This window comes from Cimex lectularius, unplaced genomic scaffold (genome assembly GCF_000648675.2).
Source record: "Cimex lectularius strain Harlan isolate CLEC.00 unplaced genomic scaffold, Clec_2.1 scaffold72, whole genome shotgun sequence".
Taxonomy (NCBI): domain Eukaryota; kingdom Metazoa; phylum Arthropoda; class Insecta; order Hemiptera; family Cimicidae; genus Cimex; species Cimex lectularius.
In genome coordinates this window covers 270,229-289,935 of record NW_019392678.1, presented here as the reverse complement: position 1 = coordinate 289,935, position 19,707 = coordinate 270,229, and the positions used below count along the sequence as shown (strand labels likewise).

Sequence of the window (19,707 nt, the reverse complement as noted above, 5' to 3'; positions counted from 1 at the left end):
AGGTTGTAAGCATTATATGATAATTGTCTTGTAAGATACACTTCGCTCAGGCCTATAAAAATACATGAAGGAATGATAAAATTGGTTCACACCTGTTTGATCAAAAGTATCAAGAGACACTGCTTTCTTGTCTCTTCCTTCAGTGTCATACAATATTGCGAAGGATGAAGACGGAATATTCAGAGTGACATTGTCTTTGTGATTGGCTGGCTGGCTCATGTCTTATCGCTTTGTTATAAACCTCACTTATCTTAGGATAAAAATCGTGTATCTCTTGTTTTTGCAGTACATATCTTGCTACTCGGGTGTGAACCCGACCTTACGGGGATGAGCGCCATGTTCAATGCCTAAACCGTTACGGCTACCAACATCCTAAACCTTTTATAAACATATTATCAATCAAAAATATATTCTGTTCCATAATTACCTAACTACCTCCGTAATCATTTAGAGTAGGCTAGTTCTGTCTGATCACCCTACAATAATATCTATGTACACTTAATAAAGTACAAAATAATTTTTTAAAATATAATATTGCTTTTCAACTAAAAACCCTTCTGTAGATATTTCTTATGAAATATATAAAGCAAATCCTAAATTTACTTCCATTATTTATTAGAAGAGAACAAACTGATTTCTCTTCTGGATAACCTTGTTAATAGCCAATTAACAAGGTTGGATTCTTTGGACAAAATAATATTTGCTTTAACTTTGGTGTTCTTGGCCACTGGGGATACTTATGCTCTTTTTTTTAAATTTCAAATCTGATTATTCCTAATATAATCCCAGAAGGAAGTTTGGTGCTCAACCAATCTCTAAAGATTTAGGAAGGCAAAAAAAGTGAAAATTACAATAAAATTGTAAATATAATATTATGTTATAATTATCTAATATTGTTGTGACAGACTCTAAACATTGGCTAACAAGAATAAAAGAAATTTTTTCCTGTTTATCAAGAAAACATCAACTATTAGTCAAAGAAATAAAGTTAAAGCTTTACTTGCCAACCAAACTTGTGCGTGAAAAACTTGAATAAAGCAAAATAATGAGACAAGGCTAGAAAGCGTGAATTTAAAAGAAAAGAAAACATTAATTACACTTTTGAATTTTAAAGGATTACCACCTTTTGATACTCCATAAATTTGAATAAATGAATAATAAATAAACTCTCATTACCATACTAAATTTTCAAAATCAAAACCAATCAGTATTTTAAATTATTCTTGACTATCATACAAAATTTTCCTGAATTTCTGAAACACATATTTCTTAAAGTAAGCCAGCTATAAAACAAACTTTTTTTGAAATCACTCATATATAGGAGGATTTAACATGCAACTACCCATTGGGAGTCATGGGCGAAAGGCCAAACCACTTTACAATACATTTTTCATACCATTATTAATTATAAGCCGTGGGCTATGTTGGGATTCGAACCCAGAAAAGCTAGAATTGTAAATACGAGTCAGGCACCTTAATCACTCAGCCACTGCAGTCCTCCTGATTTACTGAAGCAAGAGTATTATTGTTAATATTTATGCGAAGGTTCAAAGAAGGTATTTTCATTTTATAAATGATTATGTAATAAAAAGAGACTAAATTATACAAAACATGAAAATCATTTGTTGCAATGAATCAAAATTTTAACGGGATTTCCAGTGCCATTTGAAGCAGTTTCAAATGCTTTTATAGTGTCCTTGAGTGAAAATTCATGAGTGATCAATGGTTTCAGATTGACTTTTCCAGTAGCAACAAGCGACAATGCTACTGCATAGCTGAAAATAAAAATGTCTCTTTGGTTTGTTTGTGTATTGTAAGAAAAAATATTTCTCTACTCACTCATTGCAATATCTAAAGGCACCCTTTATAGTGATTTCTTTAATTGCAGCACTAACGAGAGGCAATTTAACCTCATGTGCACCCATTCCAACCAGTACGAATGTTCCACCACTCTTAGTCGCCTAAAAAAATTTAATTCCTGCATCAAATGCTAGGATAATTAATACATTTAATTTATTTACTTAGAAGTTTTTATAAGTTTGAGACTGTTGGTACATTTTGGCTTTTGCCATCTTCATATTTCATTAGTACAGTATGAAATGTTTCATAATTTTGGTATTGGCTTACTGCCATTAACATGCAGACCAACCAAAAAATATAGTGAAATGACAAAATACAACAGGTCAAATTAATGAATTTCACAGATGGCTGAAAATTCAGCCAAAATCAAATAATTTTTTAAGAAGCCATGTCTAGAAAACCAAGCATGTGCAAGGAAAAGACTACTCCATTATAGAACCCAATTTGAGAAATAAGAAACCCTACATAACAAAAAGGAATTAAAAACAACTGGTGAATTTACAAGAATGCTTCAGTAAAGTACTATCAACAGATGATTAAAGTTGATTATGTCTCAAAGAGAATGAGACAACAGAACATATCCTATTCAACAGTTTCACAATAGCAAGGCTTGAGAAAGTTAGGAAAAAAATCTTGAGCTATTAGATCGTAAGAATATACCCCTGAGAAGATTCTTTACTTCATAAAATATTTGAAAATTTTCCAAGAAATCCACTAGCACAGATTGGACAAAATAGATAAACATTTGAGCAGTAAAGGGAGAAATCCCTATATCTCTAAATGGAAGGGGCTGAATGTTGAGAATGATCAAGCTACAAAAGCATTTTTCTTTTAATTTTATTTGCTGCAAAACAGTATAGGAATTTGTTGCATTGGAGGACTGAAGATTCTAAATCTTCTGTCTTATAAAATAAAAGTGGAATAAGAAATTTGTGGCAAACAAAAATTATTTAATGATTGTGCTAAAGTTACCACCTTCAAACCAAGTCTGATTGAACTCTCAAATCCACTACAGTCAATTGTTTTATCAGGCTGGCCACCCAAAGTTTCTCTGATAACCTTTTCAAGATCATTTTCGCTTTCAGTACCATTAATTTGTACAGTATGATCTGCCCCACATATCTTTGCTAACTCTAATCGATGTTTCTGTAAATCTGGAAACAATTATAATACATTAAAAATATTAACAACTATAAAATACATAAGAAATAACAATTGTCCATCCATCTCTACACATTGAAGCAGTTCTGCCAACTACATACCAGTTGCTATAATTTTTTCAGCTCCCATTGCCTTCGCTATGAGAGTTGTGACAAGTCCAATCGGGCCCACTCCTAGCACTAGCAATTTAGATCCGATTGTGATCTCAGCCTTTTTACAAGCATGCACTCCAACTGATAATGGTTCAAGAAGTGCTCCTTCTTCTAGGCTCACATTGTGAGGTAATCTGATGATTTCAGCATTAAAATAAAGTTTATATTACATTGACATGAAGTGGCATTTACTTGAAGCAAAAATCAGCTTTGTGACAGTAGAATCTTGAAAGATTGCCATGGAAAGGTGGTGTAGCGCAAAACGCAATATCTGGGCAGAGATTGTACCTCCCTTCTTTGCAGTACTCACATGTGCTGCATGGCACACCCGGCTCAATAGCGACACGATCACCTGTACATTTTTAAAAATCATGATAAATCACTTGGCACTGTAGGAAAATAAATTACCTATATTTAAGTTTTTCACTTTTGATCCAAGTTTCACAACTGTCCCACTAGCCTCATGGCCCATTATCATGGGTTCCTTGACAATAAAATCACAAATTCTCCCATGTTGAAGGTAGTGGACATCAGATCCGCAAATACTAACTGATCCCATTTCCAATAGGACTTCTGTTATAATAAAACATAAGAAATTCATCAATAAACTATAAAACATAACATATTAACAATATAAATAAGCCCTAAGAAAGAAGATTGACTTATCATTAGAATATAAATGCATAAACTATTCTGGGTTTAGAATTGTGTATAAACTAGTCTCTCATACTGTATATCAGTGAATTTATATTAAGAATTAAAAATCTGTTACTTAGTTCTTACATTAGTATTCTATTAATTGTGATATAAACGGCATATAATAAAGGCTTAATAATAATATAAATTTCAGTTATTTAAGATTTCAGATTCAGATATTTTAATACACCTTTCATATATGCATCTACTGCTATTCATGTGTCTCTATTTTAGTGCAATATCAATTTTCTTAAAAAAGGGTTATTAAAAAAAATTAACCCCATAGTTTTTTTCCAAGGATCTAAAATAAGTGGTCTAAATATTGTTTTAAACATTGGTGACATATTTCCAGGGATATTTCAATTCAAACGCTGGATGCATTTCATACTTTCAATGTTGTTCAAACAAAAATAAATATTTATATTAGGAGGAGAATCAATCCCAAAAACGGAAAAAATTGTGTACTGTTCATTGTTATTGTAATAAATGTACACAAAGTTCAATTTATTCTATTTCTCTTTCTAGTCTACTTTTGGTGTTTGATTGCAGACATCTGCAATAATTTGTTTAAAAATTGTGATACTGTGATTTTCTACATAAGAAAAAGTGGAAATGATCAAGCGTATATATAGTTTGGGAAAGTTGAAGCTGCTACACTGCATGCACTAAAATTTCCATGGCGGATTAGACTAAATTTTAAGACCTTTTGTGTATTGCAAGAAGTTTGAGGGAACTGGTTCCATTGAGAATCATGACTAAACAAATTAAAGAATAAGATTTATGTTTGATTTGGAATTAGCTATTTTGATTTTCATGAAAGGAAATTCTAACTCATTGCAAAGATAATGTCCACCGAGTTCTAAAAATTTACAGAGTTAAACTATGCAAGATTTCTCTGATTCAAGCTTGCAGCAAATTGACTATGAACATTATTTTTCATCTATGAAAATTTTAATTGAGCCAATTCTTGATTTACCATCAAATAAATATTCTCTGGGCTGATAAGTCCAAATTTACATAATTTAACAGCAGTTGAAATAAAAAAGTGAGTAAACAATACCAATAAACCTTAGAAGGTGGAGAAGGTCCCTTTACCTTGGAGAAGGTGAAATGAAAGGTACAAAGTTTGTAATTTTTTCCAGAGCCAACCTTTTCAATGTAGCTCAGTGTTAGTATGGGTGGGAATTTCAAAGGAGAGTCGCACAGAGTTGGTTGTTGTTTATGAAGGGTCCTTGAAGGCCAATCGCTATTTGGATGAAATTTTGGAGCATTATGCATTGCCTATCTTTGATGAAATCAGCGACAATCATGCGACAAATACGTGATATTGAAATGTTAATTAAAAATCTAAAACAAAATTAAAACAAATTTTATCTGTCTGTCTTTTTTAAAATTTTTCATTTTCCTTAGCAATGAACTTTTTTCTTACTTTTTTGGACAAATACTCAATTATTAAACGTTAAAAATTGAAACTTTGATTAATATATAAAAATATATACAAATCAAGTTATATTACAAGTGGGTGGAATATTTTGTCTGTCATTGTATTTGAGAAAAGTGGATGTCACATTGAAATAGAAACACTGTACGCTAGACCTAACATCGATGCTTTTATATGGACAAAATGGAACATTTTATTAATAAACATTGAAAATGTTAGTAACGATTAAATTCTCAAGTGTTTGCAGTAGGAAATTAAAAGCAATTATCTTTCTTACCATTGTCTGTTGGTTCTGGAATCGGGCGATTTTCCTATTACGAAACATAAAATTGCATAATTATAATATACAGATTTTTTATGTTGTACAATACATTTTAAATCATTAAAACGTTGAGCTTACCAATCTCAGGTCATTGGTTTTATAAAGAACTGCTGTCAGGTTGTCACATGCCATTGCCAGTCAGAGCTGCCATTAAACAATAAAACAATTTTCAAGTGATAAGATTAAAAAAGGAAAACTTATTATGAAAGAATAAGCCTTGAAATTTTTAAATCTTGTTTGTATCGACATCTTAACGGTCTTAGTACATACATTTGTAATTACTGTCATACAATATATACAGTATATATTTTTTATTTGAAATGATAAATCACTTTTATTTTAGCTCTCATGGCCACAATATTAAATCCACATTGAAAGAGTTTTTTAAATAAATGTATTTCCCAATTGATTTAATTATAAATTCATTGTGATTAACATAATTGTAATAAACAAAAATGAGCACTAAACAAAATAACAATTGTGCAATGTTGAATAAAGTCAATGTTTTCACTTGGAATTTGGATTGAGACACGGTGAGAGACACATCGTCTCTGTTATTGAGCCACATTTAAGCGATCAAAAGTAGGAGTTGTATTCAAATTTTTGGACAACCTTGTGAACGTGTCGATTCTGTGCTGATAATCTGTGAGAAAAAGGACCTCGGTGCAGTGAATTTGCTACAGGTAGAGAAAGAAAAACCAATCTTTTTCTATAATTTGCTGGATCAGGAGGTCTGGGTTATCGCTTATCGTCTTATCGGAGATTATCTCGGTGTTGGAGGTGGGGAACTGAGCCGGCGCAGTAAGGTGCGTGATAAACTATTTTCACTACTTTAACTTTCCTTACGATGTTTTCTATCAGCTACCTCCTGCCTGCTGAATGAGAGTCACCTCCATAATCTGTCGAACGAGTAAACTTCATGCAGAAGAACAGTAAGAATACTAACGAGGGATCTTGCAGCTCACACTCCTTACCTTCTGGCTGGAGGACATCCGACGAGAAGGTATATTCAAAGAGAAGCCGTTCTTCCCCCGAATCTCTAGTCTCTCATCCCAATAAAAAGTCGAATCTAGCTAACAACTGGGGTAACATGAGCAACATAAATACTGAAGAATTATTGAAAGCGTTTGAGAGGATAATTGACAGTAAAATCCAAACACTTCCAACAAAAGACGATTTCAATACATTTAAAGAAGATATTAAAAGCTTGAAAACTCAAAACGAATCGTTGAAATTGGAAGTAAAATCTCTAAGAGAAAATCAGTTGATACTACAGAGGCGTCTAGATGCAATAGAGAATAAATCCCGCAGGAACAATCTAATTATAAAAGGACTCCACTTCAAGGCTCAAGATGATCTCTCTGAGATAGTGGGCCAGTTCATGTCAAATGTACTGCAAATTAAGGACTCGGTGGAAATAGTTGATGTACGCCCCCTTGGGAGTAAAGCAATGAAGGGAAGGCACCTTCTAGTCTCATTCTCGCGTAATACCGAGAAATGGGCCGTTTTGAAACAATCATCTCGGTTGAAAGGAACTGGCTGGAAGATTGATCAGGATTATCCACCTAACACACGCAGGTGTAGGCGTAGCCTATTTCAACTTCGCTGGGAGATTCGTCGATTGAACACCAACATTAAATCTATAGTCAGGTCAGATAAATTAATCATCAATGATGTTCAATTTTCCTGGGATGATTCAGTTGGTCTAGTCTACAACCAGGACTTGGGATCAGTAAAGCTGAAAGAAATGGTTGGTCACGATCTTTCTGGCTTCATTAACGGTCTTCTCACTAAGACTGCACCTCTGAACAACATCAGGACTTCCGCCTCACCACCATCATCTGCTCACCAACAAGTGTCAACGCCNACGTTTATTTTACAGGATTAGTCAATAATTAATCCAAGCCCCGGCAGACGGTTACCTTGCCGTATTAAGTTTATTTTCTTGTTTGAATTATATGTAATTTTTCTTTTTTCTTGTTGTCTGCAATAAACTTATTATTATTATTATTATTATTATTATTATTATTATTAATGTTTTCACTTTCTCCAATGAGACTAACAGCCCGTGTATTTCCAGACTGAATTAAAGAGATATATCAGTTAGAAGGCAGACTTTCTCCCACTCTAATCCGCTTTTGGTTTTATTTTGTCTAGAACTTGCTCTATTATTTGTATAAATTCCAAAGGCCAAACCACCAATTAATCAATATTTAAATTGATTTACACTCTGCTACAAAAATAATGTTTTTGTATGCTTATGTTATATTGAGTAAAAAAAAAAAAAATTGTGTATAAAAAAAGGGTTACGGCAAAATTGAAAGAAAAAAAAAACAAGCTTTCAAGTAATATAACCAACTCATTAGTACTTCGAAACATTTACATGATTACTAAATATAAACATCTAATTTCAATATTAAAAATTATGGCATCAATCATAATGAGTTTTTGAATTTAGCTTAATAGAGTACAAGATATACCAATCTTTCATTCTATATTACTTGGTATTAACTTGGTACAATTGTTATGCAAACTAACATTACAATTATAATGTACAATGTAAGGCTGATAGATCTCATCCACTCTATAAAGCTAAACACACTACTAAATCCTCCGACAATTGGTGCAATACTGTTATAAGTAGATGTTTACATTTGATAACTGTCCAAATTATAATTTGACTCGTTTAGACCCGATTAAGGGGATATATTTCTTTCTAGAAAGCTTGATGAAGAAACTGAGCATTTTTCTTTTTTTCAACTTCACCTTATTCCTGTTTTGTTGTTTTCTGTATTATTAAAGCTAATATCAATAATATCAAGATAATATGTAATGCATATTCAACCTTTATTTTGTTCATTTATACACGACTGCTATGTCTGTTTTATATTTTTACGAAAATTTACATTTTGTAAAGCTTTTTAAGCCTTAGGACTCCAAATCAAAGGGGGTAAATCTGCTGAACAAAACCAGTGAAAAAACAGGATTACCAAGAATATTAGCTACCAAAGCATATTTTTTCACATTTTATTAATATAAAACAGTATATGAATTAGTAGCATTGGATGATTGAAGATTCTAGAGCTGCTGTCTTAAACAATAAGAAGTGGAATAAGAAATTTTTACAGACCCCAATTATTTATTGTTTTCACTATCAAACAATAAATACATTTTTTGCTATTTATTGCAGATTTATTTTGTCACAGCTCTATTTGATGATTATAATTCAATTAGTATAGGATGGGAATAAATTGATTACATTGAAAGATAACAATCAGAAATCCATTTTCATATTGCAAGCTGATTTATTGATCATTCAATATCTTATGTGAAATGATCAAACCTCTGTACATATATTAAAAAAAGAAAAAAAGATAAAATTGAACAACCAGCATTTTGTGTGTGGAATATCCATTGTATTATTTAATAAAATTTAAATGGCATATCTCTAGACAAAAGAACACTTCTTTTAAAAAAAATCTTGGAAATAAACAACTACGACTTAAGATTAATTATCTTCAAAATTGATATGATCTATTCAATATGCTCTAGATGGTTTACTTTAAAAGCTTAAGTGTTTGATTAAAAAATAAATTGGCATTACATATGAAACGATTATCACCAGGAAAATTAATACATGACATCTCTTTGTAAACAGCTTTATTAACTTTTTTTTTCACTTTTGAAGGATAAGAGGAAATTTTATTGGACATTTGGGAAATATATCAATGCGTTTGATTATAATTCGTAAACATTTATAGGTAAAAATATTTCCCTTGCACTTGTAGGCCCTTTTACTACATAATTTTACAATTAGTACCAATAAAATTTTGAATATGAGACAGATAAAATTGACAAAATTTTAAAATTTCAATTTGAGCTAAATATTTATTATAAAATTCCAACTAATTAATGTTGCTATATTTTAACAATGAATATAATATTACAAACATCAATATATTTCTTATTTATTAAAACAGCGGGTTTTCAAATTTACATTTAATGCATATGTATTTTTTTTATCATTGTTTTTACGATGACAGCCACTATTGGAAAAATCTCACAGTTTATTTTTCACAAATGCATATATTTTTTTATAGTAAAAATAAATCATTTTACTATTATGACATACTTAGATCTTAAGCCATACAAAAATAGCAATTTATACATTCTCAAATACTGTACACATCTAAGGATTTATTTCTTTGTTTCCAAATAAAAGGAAATCATTTCTATGAGAGTGAAGATTTTGTTGTTATACTAGATGATAATAATAAAACCTTTTGTAGAAATCTAACTTTGTAGGATAAAACTCATTTTTTTAATTAACACTTCTCACCATTTGCAAGAGAGGACACAGATATGTTTTATAGAAAAGTAAATCTAAGCAAACCATGATGTTCAAACTTTGGGCATATCATTATGCAAATTGTTTCTTCTAGGAATAATTATCAATAAATAAATTTGTTTAATCAAAATTTGATTTGTTGATAGTAAATTGCATGTTAAAGAAAGTAGCTATTTCTCAAATCTGTAGGTGCAATTATTCCTATGCTCTTTAATGTGTTAAAGTCAAAAAGTAAAATGTTAAAAATGATGGGAAGAAAAACAAACATTTATCCTTGAATTTGCTAAGTAAGTTTGTAAATAAATGTTATAAGTTTGTAAGTGAATATGAATAATAAATTTTATTGGAACATGTTAGATTTTCATTGATATTGGAATTAGGACCAACTTTTTAACTCCCTTAGTAGCAAAAATTTATAAAATTTTTAGATAACCTAAATTAAAATGTACCCGTTTCAATTTTTATATTTTATATTAAATTATAATCTTCTTGAAATAAATTTTGTAATATTTGGAAGATTAAAAGAAAAAATCATTTTTCTTAACTATATAGATTTGTTTCTCTTTAACTACATTCAACAGATTCATTTGATAAAAAATATTAACTGTACACATTTAACATTACACACCAGTTTGTGTGAGGGCAAAGAAGACCGTTCACTTTTACACGTTAAAGTTTTACAACTTATTTTACAATTAATAATAAATGATATCTAGAAGTTTCATTGAGCAATAAATATTTCCAATAAAATTTGAAAAATATAGTTTTAATGTTTTCAGTATTAATTTTTCATTTCTCAAAAAATTCAAAAAAATAATTTTTATACACTTTTTTTTATCTTATTAAACAAAATATAGTTAGTTTCTTTTTAAACAAATTTGTTTAAAAAATGCAAGAAATTCAAAAATGTACAGTCCTTTGATTTTCAACATTATATAAAAGATTCACATCGATCTTTAACATTACCCAAAATATAATTTAATTTTCTTTCCAACTTGAACACTGTTTAATATATTTTTGTATTGTGCGTTTATTTTAAAAGTTAAATGCTTTCATAATCCACTCATGATCCTTCTTGTATCATACTGCACTTTCAATATGTGTTGATGAAGGTCTTTGAAGTAAGTCCTAGGAAGCAACCATGTAAACTCCATGGGCCCCGGGATCACTGTGAAACTCCTCAGAATCCAATGCTTGCTCACTTATTCGTCCTCGTACTACTAGGTGTTCTGCTGACACCGGGCGTAGGTTTCGCTATAAATAAAAAGGGAATATGTTCAAATTTTATAAATAATGATTTCATAAATGAATAATGATTGGACATTAACTACCTTGTTCAATGTAAGCTGGTTTTTTGGAGTTAATGATCCAGCATAGCCTGTAACGCCCGTACTTCTGGTTGCACCAGAACCAGCTGTAAAAAACAACAGTAAATTGAAAAATTTACCTTATGAAAAAATTTAGAAAAATTATATTGCAAGGAATTAAGTTAGCTAACAGTGAGAGTAAACCCTTTCAGGAAATAGGTTTAATCAGTTTAGTGCAGGAAGTTGGAAAACATTAATGTAGCAAGTTGAAACTCAGGAATTTCCTCCATTAAGGGTTTCTTTATCTCAGAAGGTGCAAATATTTAATCCTCAATAATAACAAAATCTTAATTTGTTATAAGCTTTAAACATTAACATTTCCCATGAATGATGCTGTTTTATTTTTATTTGTAATTACATAACAAGAAGATTTAGTGTTTTGTTGATAACAAAATTCAGATTGTTTTAAAGAAAATTAACACTTTTTCATCGTAGAATTGGGCAAAGGGTGAAAAGATATTCTCCACATAATTTTTGATGTGCTAATGGCCAAATTTCCAAAATCATTTGACATGTATGTAATAGCATAGATTGTTTTGTAAAGTTTTATTTTTTAAATTTTTTTATTACATTTATTTGGTATTTACATCTACAAGTGATGTATTAAGTAAATCTGTTCGTATTTGTTGAATTATCATTTGAGGCTCTTGTAGGAGAAGTTGCTCAGTGGTAACACTCCTTCACACTGGTTGAGAAGGTCTCGGGGCCACTTTCGCTTCAATCGTCTTGGAGGATTTTCAGGTAGGGTTGGAAGTGATAAATTTTGTACGAATAGATTACTGTGTGTGTTCAGTGATTGATGACATTTTTTATATCGGGTTTTGATGAATTCATGTACAAACGGGATGTGTAGGTCTTTGTAGATAGTGTAATTTGAAATGTAAAAAGGAGCATTTATAATTTGATTGAGAATTTTAGATTGGATTGATTGGAGGCGCTGGGAATTGGAATCCTTGGTTGAGCCCCACACTTCACAACCGTACGCCCAGAGAGGTCTAATCATTGTCTTGTAAATTAAAAGTTTATATTAAATCTAGCCGAAGATGTGGGTTCCAATCCCGCTCGTACCATTGACTTTTTTATCTCAACTAAAAACCTTCATTAATTGTAACTTATTAATAAGGTTCATTACAAGTATTACCTTATTATAAGGTGGTTTAAAATTTTAAGCTGCAATATTTAAGAGAGGAATAATTCATAAAACAATTAATAGATTTTAGATTAATATATTTTAAAATATTTTGGTTTAATCAATACTGTTATATTGATATAATATAAGCTGAATTATTGTGTTACAAAGCCAATTTGGAATTATTCAGTACTTTCGTCTAGATTTTGAGAATATATTCTTTTCATCAGGACATTGAAACTATTTTTTTTTTTTTTTGGGTCGGCGAACGGCAAAGGTCATAGCCGACACGCTAGAATATTTAAATGCGGGGTTAGTGTTTCTTCGTTTTGTTTTTCNCAAACGGCTGCAAAGTTGTAACATTCGTGAGTCCGTTATCAGTCCTACTTGTGGTTGCCTCTAGTCGGGTGGTGCCACTCGCCTCACCAACACCGACGGGATCCAATGAATAAGCACGTGGATGATCCCTATCCACGGGCTTACCGGCATTGTGGCCTTCCAGGTCTACGGCCTTATTTAATTGAATAGGAGCAAGCTTGTTTTCAGGGTGGTAGGTAGCTATCCTATCACCCCTAGTCGGCCAGTGGGGCTGCCACTAAGGTAGACCGACATACCTCCCCCTCCCTAGACCCTGGGACGCGTAGGACAGGAAAAGGAAAAGATTAATTTTGGGAAAGGGTGGTTACGGGAAAAAAGGGTAAGGTTGTACAGTTACTAGATGGAATAGGAGATTAAGGATAGCCACCAGGTACGGGAGGGGTGCATGGTCGCAGTTTAACCTCATGCCCGGGAGGTTGAAACTATTATTAATTATTATATAATGTGAGATCTGTTTGCAATATCGAAACCTACAGTTTCAAACATAGTGGAGTTATAAATTAGATTTACAGAGATCAGTCACCTAACTATTCTACAATATATCAGATATATGATAAATGTGACGTATTCCTCCAAAGTTTGATGAAAGGGCTAGGGATTTCATACAATTGGCCTTTAATATAAATTTAAAATTAATATAAATATTAAAGGCATCCTTAATATTGAAAGCTGAGATTAATTATATCAGAGATAGTTAATCAATACTTTAATATATATATTGTTAAAATGACTTTTTAATTAACACTATTTGATTATGCCTTTCTCCCTACTGTTTGAAGTTTTTGTTATGCTTTTGAAAAATTCCGACATTAATTTTCCCCCCATTGTTACACCTGGATAATAAATTCCATTGAATATGGTGGTTCAGCAGCACGTACCACCCCAAGTGAAGCAATTTTTGCCACTTCACCAACAAAATATGAAGCCTTTGTGGTGATGAAAAAAAAAACAATATCAGTTATTTTCACTAAATAATGGGTACGGTTTGATAGACTAATTTTAAAAAAATTGCTGTATTATGGGCGAATTGATTTTGGCTTTTAAAATATTTTTTGCTCTATTTCTTAATATATAAAGAAATAGATCTTTATGTTTTTATGACTAAGGCTCAATTTTAATTTTATTAAATGTAGTTTTACACACCTTGCGACAAGAAGGAAGCTAAACCTATAAGCACCTAAATTTAAAAAATATTTTGTGAGATTTTTTGCTTTTAATATTTTCGTATTTTAATAAAACATAAAATACAAAAATCAGGTAATTGCGATTTTTTTTTTACATGGAATGTATATTGCATCTACGTGAGCATTGAAAATATTATTGTTAACATTTTATATCCCGATAACAGATACTAAAACAGCCATCTCCATCATCTCAAAACTATATATAAACATGACATACGCGATGAAAATATTAGCCCTTGTTTTTAAAATTATAGCAAAAAGGAAATAGCGAACTATAGGGTAGATTGCTTTGTTTCAAAAGCGAAATGCGAGAGAAAATGACATAAATCTGCTGCAAGGGCAATAGATGACAGTCGATGTTTCATTCTTATCTCTACCATCGTAAACTCAACCGTTTTGTAGCTTTTGTTTATTTGTGTTTTTTAACACCCATTACAAACGTTTAAAGACTTAAAAAACAAACCATATTTATATCCAGAAAAATATGTTTGTAATGGCACTCCCACGTTTAGACTGTAAACGCATTTGCCAAGAATGTAAATTGTCTGGTCCATTTTTTTAAAATATAAAGACAGGATGTCACAAAGTAACAACGAACGGAAGTTTCATCGAAAATTCTAAAACGAAACGAAATGTGTATCTGCATCGAGAGATGCTACAAACAAATGATGTATACAAAATTAGCAGTGATAAAAATGATATACATATGTGTGATATAGCTGTCTCTTCTTCTTTTTTGTTGGGCCAAACCCTGAATTCGGAAAACCGAAAACAAGGTCCCAGAGGTTTTTTACGATCGGACCTGACTACAATTATTTCATTTATCGATCAGGCACCTTTTATATTTCATTTAAACCAAAGTAAATACGACACCAAATGTTTGTTAAATTTGAATCTTTAATTACAATTTATTTTCACATAAAATGACAATATATTTCATTAATTATCATTTTTAATTTGAAGAATCCTTTTATCCTATAACGAACCTATCTCAAATCTACAAACCTTAATTTTAAAATGGAATTTGATTCTCGTTTTATAGCTCCATAAAGAAAGGTAAAGAAATTATTATTATTATTATATGCGAGAAGGAGGTGTGCCGGTTTACCTTTAGTGGCAGCCCCACTAATCGGCTAGGGTCGGAAGGGTAGCTGCCTTCCGACCTAAATTACGAAGCTCCGAAAACCCTAAAATCAAACGCCGTAGATCCGGAAGGCGAAATGCCGGTGACGTCGGCCACCCTCGGCGTTATTTCCTCGGGCCCCGTTGGTGTTGGTGGAGAGAGCAGCGCCACCCAACGCAAGGATACTGCTGGGTATGGAAAAGGAAAAACAGAAATAGTGAGGACACTGCAGCCATTTGAGCCGGAGTCCAAAAAAAGAAAAAGAATGAGAAAAGGAAAGAGCGAAAGCGACAGCGAATGCAAATTCACAAAGAACAGTATTTCACGAGATACTGGATTATGGAAAAGAAGGAAGGGGATTTCAAAGAAGATTCCCCAATCCAGATCAGCTGTGTTTTAAACAAACAAATGGGAAATGTAAAGCATATAAAGAAATTATCATCGGGAATATTGAGTATAGAGGTTACTGATTCTCTGAAGGGCAAAATGGTCATGGAAACAAAACACCTCGGCACAATCCCCGTTAAAACGTCTCCCCACAGAAAACTGAACTCCTCTCAGGGCGTAATCTCAGCGCGAGATTTACTGATATGCTGTGAAGAGGAAATCAAGGAAGAATTATCAAGCCAGGGGGCGACAGAAGTAAAACGGATCAAACGGAAAACGGGCAGGGGACTGATAAATACAGCGTCACTTGTGCTGACATTTAATAGACCAGAGATGCCGACAGAAGTACGGGCAATCTATCAAAGATTCCCTGTCCGCCCCTTCGTACCGGCACCAATGAGATGTTTCAAATGTTTAAAGTTTGGCCACACAGCACTCAGATGTAAAAGCCAAAATACAATGTGCTCGTGTGGTGTGCCGGTCCACGAAGGACAGCCATGCCAGGCCAAAGATCCGCCGAGGTGTATAAATTGTGACGGGGCGCACCATGCCAGATCGAGTGCGTGCCCAGTATTGAAAGAAGAAAGAGAAATTCAAAAGTTAAAAGCAGGAAAAGGTATCAGTCATGTCGAAGCAAGGGCTTTAGTACGAAGCCCTGCTTACTCAAGACCAACATTCAGTTATGCGAGAGCCGCCGGATCGCAGGCGTCAAAAAAGATTCTTACTGTGGAGATGGCCGTTCAAACAGAGCCTTCTCCACCAGTATACATGTTCCGGGGCTTCAATAGCGCCCCTCACCCGCCTAAAGACGGGGTAAAACCAACGGAGGGAAGGTATTCCCTCGAAACTCGTAAGAAGGCCAACAAAACTCCCGTCCACGGGCGGGAGTGACAAGGCAGGAGGGCCAAATCCCAAGGCCACCTTAGAGACGGCGAAGGTGCCGCCGACTATTCCTCCCCCTGCACTGCTCTCGGGGTCCTCCTCTCCTTTCCTCGGGCAAATACCTCCCGGAATAGATCCGGAGGATGCGAAAAAGCTTGGGGAATGGGAGACGGGAGAGACTGGGACCGAGTCGGCCACATCGGTCGACTCAGAAGAAGTGCAGTAGGATAAAAAGAAAAAAAATAAAGGGTGGCCTAAGGGAAAACCCCGCAAGCCACCTCAACAAACGGTAGAAACGTCAACACTATCCAACAACAACAACTATCCACGGGCTATCTTCTTCCCAATTTTGTGGATCATTTACACACGACACTCTAATCGCATTCTTTATATTTGCTACGTAACGTTCGGCCGTATTTCCGTGAGGATGGTAAGGGATTCCTAACGAATAGGTGATTCCGGATTTAAACAAGAAACGTTTATAAGCTGGAGACCTAAAAATTGCTGCATTGTCGGAAAATATTACTCTTGGGATTCCATGTTGACTAATAATGTAATGTTTAATACATTTTATTACGGTCTCTATTTTCTGATCGGGTGTCGGGATAGCAAATAGGAATTTAGAAAAACTGTGGACGGCGATGACTAAATATAGATTACCATTATTTGTTCTATTCATTTTCGTAAAGTCAATATACAATTTTTCTAAGGGAGCTGTATCAAGTTTTGATTGAAAAAACCCATATCTGGTGAAATTTGCACTTTTATATTCGGAACATAGTTTGCAATTTTTACACCGTTCAATTATATCTTTACGGAAATGTGGGTATGTGAAATGTTTACTAATTTTACTGATTGTCTTTGAAATACCTAAGTGCGTTCCTGATATACTAGCGTGCCTTAAGTTAAATACTACATCGCGTAGTGCTTGTGGAAAAAATTTTTCGAACGGGGCATGGATCCTGTTTGGAAATGTAACAATTTATCATCCGCGTTAATAGAATAGTTTTTTATTTTAATCCCTTTTTATATGTCTGTAATCATTTTGTTGCAAAATTCATCTTTACGTTGCCACTCTTTGAAACAATTCAGGAAACTATAAAATATTAGTCAAACCGTATCCTATCTGATCTTCCAGATTACTTTCAAATTGTTCCGGTACTTCTTCAATTACTAAATCCGCTCTTGACAATAAATCCGCCCAAATATTTTTTGTTCCGGGAATATGAAATATTTCAAATTTAAATGTTTTCAAGACGGCTACCCATTTGTAAAATTTCCCTTTTAATTCCCCTGGCCTATTGAACCAATTTGAGGCTTTCATTGTCTGTATACAGCATACATTTTGAATAAGTTAAATAACTTGAGAAATATTGCACACTGTAAACGATGGCTAAGCATTCTTTTTCTATTGTGCTGTAATTTCTTTGATGTTTGTTGAAAGTTTTGGACATAAAATGGATCGGTAAAAGTTTCCCATTTTCAGACTGAAATAGAGTCGCGGCCGAGGCGACGTCTGAGGCATCAGTAAACAAACAGAAAGGGTTATTGTGATTAAACTCGGGGATTTTAAGAATTGGCTTATTCGTTAACAACTGTTTTATTTTATTAAATGCTATGGAATGTTCCTCTCGCCATATAAAATCTGCATTTTTACGTTTTAAGTTATGCAAAGGCTGAGCGATTTGGGACAAATTTGGTAAATATTGTTTAAAATAATTAACAGCTCCTAAAAAGGACGCTAACATTTAAAATTTTTGGGAGTTTCAATATTTAATAATGACTGTACCCTTTCCGGGTTGATGCGGATTCTGTTTTGTGAAATTACGTGGCCCATAAATTTTAAATCTTGTACGCCTAATTGAAGTTTTTCGGGATTGAATCCGTTATGCTTCAAACGCTCCAATACTATCTCCAAGTGCACAATGTGTTCCTGATATGACTTCGAAAAGACTATCAAATCGTCGATATAAAACCATACGAATTTTAGGTCATGAAAAATTTTGGTCATTATAATCGATATCGCTTGGCTTCCAATTTTCAAGCCAAATGGTATTCTTTTGAATAGATAGGTTTTCTCTCCGTCAGTAAAACCTGTTAGGGACATTGATTTCTCAGATAGTGTCAGCTGATGAAATAATTTAGTAAGGTCGAGTGAGGAAAAAAATTGATATCCCTGTAGTCGGTCTAAAATTGATTTTATATTTGGTATGGGGTACTCAAAGTTTTGAGTTTTTTTATTTAGTTCTCTGTAATCAACGACTAATCGATGATTATTGGATTGATCCTTTTTTACGAGAAAGCATGGACTTACATACTCAGATTGACCTTCCACGATAATATTTTGCTTTATTAAATCATTTAATATCTCTTTTGCCAATTCCCTTTGAATAGGATTTAAATAATATGCTCTACATTTAACGGGTGTGGGGTCTTTAAATTCTAATTCAATTTCAAAATGTATAACTTTTCCAATTCGATCATTAAGTACTTCAGGATAATGTTTTTTAAAATGTTCAATTAAGTTGTTTGTATCCAGGCCGACACAGTTTATAAAACTATCGTTGTTAAGCAGGGGAAAAATTTTATTCGAAGCAAAGCCGAAAAAATATCCGTCACGACTAGGAAATACTGTTAATTGTGTTTGTTTTTGAAAGTCGTAACCAGTATTACTGAGATAGGCACATTTTTTATAACTGGGAAGTCAAAATTCCAACTGTAGATCCCAATAGTTATTTTTAATTGAATTTTTTTAGATGGTTCTACCATGGACCCGTTTACAGAAACTAACTTAAGATTAGTTTCTTCTAGCTTTTTTGGATGGATAAGTCCCCATTTAAGTAAATTTAAAAATAAACGTTCCGAAATTGAAGATCGAGAAACTCCCGAATCAATAAATGTTTTGGCGGATAGAACCTTTTGTAAAGTAACTGTTATGATTCCCACTGATACATTAGGATTTTCAAAATTTGTTGATAACGTAATGTCTGAACATTGTTGTACCTCTTTCTATAAATACTTTGATTCTAATAAATCTAATTTTTGTATGAATTTCTTAAACACTTCCCTGTTAGAATTTAAATTTTGAGATTTTAAATTATTAATTTGATTTTTTTTTTTATTCGTGTCGGAGTGTAAACTTTTGACGGGAATTTGGAGAAATTTACGTTGTTCGCCGTGGACTTGTCCTAGGGTTCCCTACTGTCCATGTTGGGATTCAACGGCCCTCTTCCGTTGTTGGGACTTACCCGATTTCTCAATTATCCCTTTTTGATCG

General features: G+C 32.9%; 3 protein-coding genes across 4 annotated transcripts in view; 1 reads left to right on the top strand and 2 right to left on the bottom strand.

Annotated features, from left to right (window-relative positions):
• Nucleotides 1-1,559: 1,559 nt before the first annotated feature.
• LOC106667074 (sorbitol dehydrogenase-like) lies at nucleotides 1,560-6,387 on the bottom strand. Of its 2 annotated transcripts, none has more exons than XM_014394748.1 (9): nucleotides 6,245-6,387; nucleotides 5,711-5,776; nucleotides 5,588-5,621; nucleotides 3,582-3,746; nucleotides 3,366-3,525; nucleotides 3,123-3,307; nucleotides 2,836-3,014; nucleotides 1,840-1,961; nucleotides 1,560-1,793 (listed from the first exon to the last, which is right to left on the bottom strand). In XM_014394748.1, exons 2-9 carry the CDS (start codon nucleotides 5,762-5,764, stop codon nucleotides 1,619-1,621), a joined length of 1,074 nt encoding a protein of 357 aa, XP_014250234.1. In that variant the 5' UTR covers nucleotides 5,765-5,776; nucleotides 6,245-6,387; the 3' UTR covers nucleotides 1,560-1,618. The 2 variants fall into 2 exon arrangements, with proteins under 2 accessions (XP_014250234.1, XP_014250235.1); XM_014394749.1 differs by having other exon boundaries at nucleotides 1,560-1,775; nucleotides 6,245-6,385.
• LOC106667019 lies at nucleotides 6,352-7,520 on the top strand. The gene is made up of 2 exons (XM_024225549.1): nucleotides 6,352-6,438; nucleotides 6,494-7,520. The coding sequence occupies exon 2, from the start codon at nucleotides 6,552-6,554 to the stop codon at nucleotides 7,518-7,520; it is 969 nt and encodes a 322-aa protein (XP_024081317.1). The 5' UTR covers nucleotides 6,352-6,438; nucleotides 6,494-6,551.
• A 3,374-nt stretch (nucleotides 7,521-10,894) lies between these two features.
• The window catches only part of LOC106667018 (gonadotropin-releasing hormone II receptor-like), a 128,717-nt gene continuing 119,904 nt past the window's right edge, over nucleotides 10,895-19,707 (bottom strand). The window contains exons 6-7 of the mRNA XM_024225539.1: nucleotides 11,312-11,394; nucleotides 10,895-11,234 (exon numbers count right to left, since the gene is read on the bottom strand). Coding sequence (XP_024081307.1) covers nucleotides 11,109-11,234; nucleotides 11,312-11,394 — 209 coding nt within the window. The 3' untranslated portion in view covers nucleotides 10,895-11,108. The remainder of the gene's footprint in view (nucleotides 11,235-11,311; nucleotides 11,395-19,707) is intronic.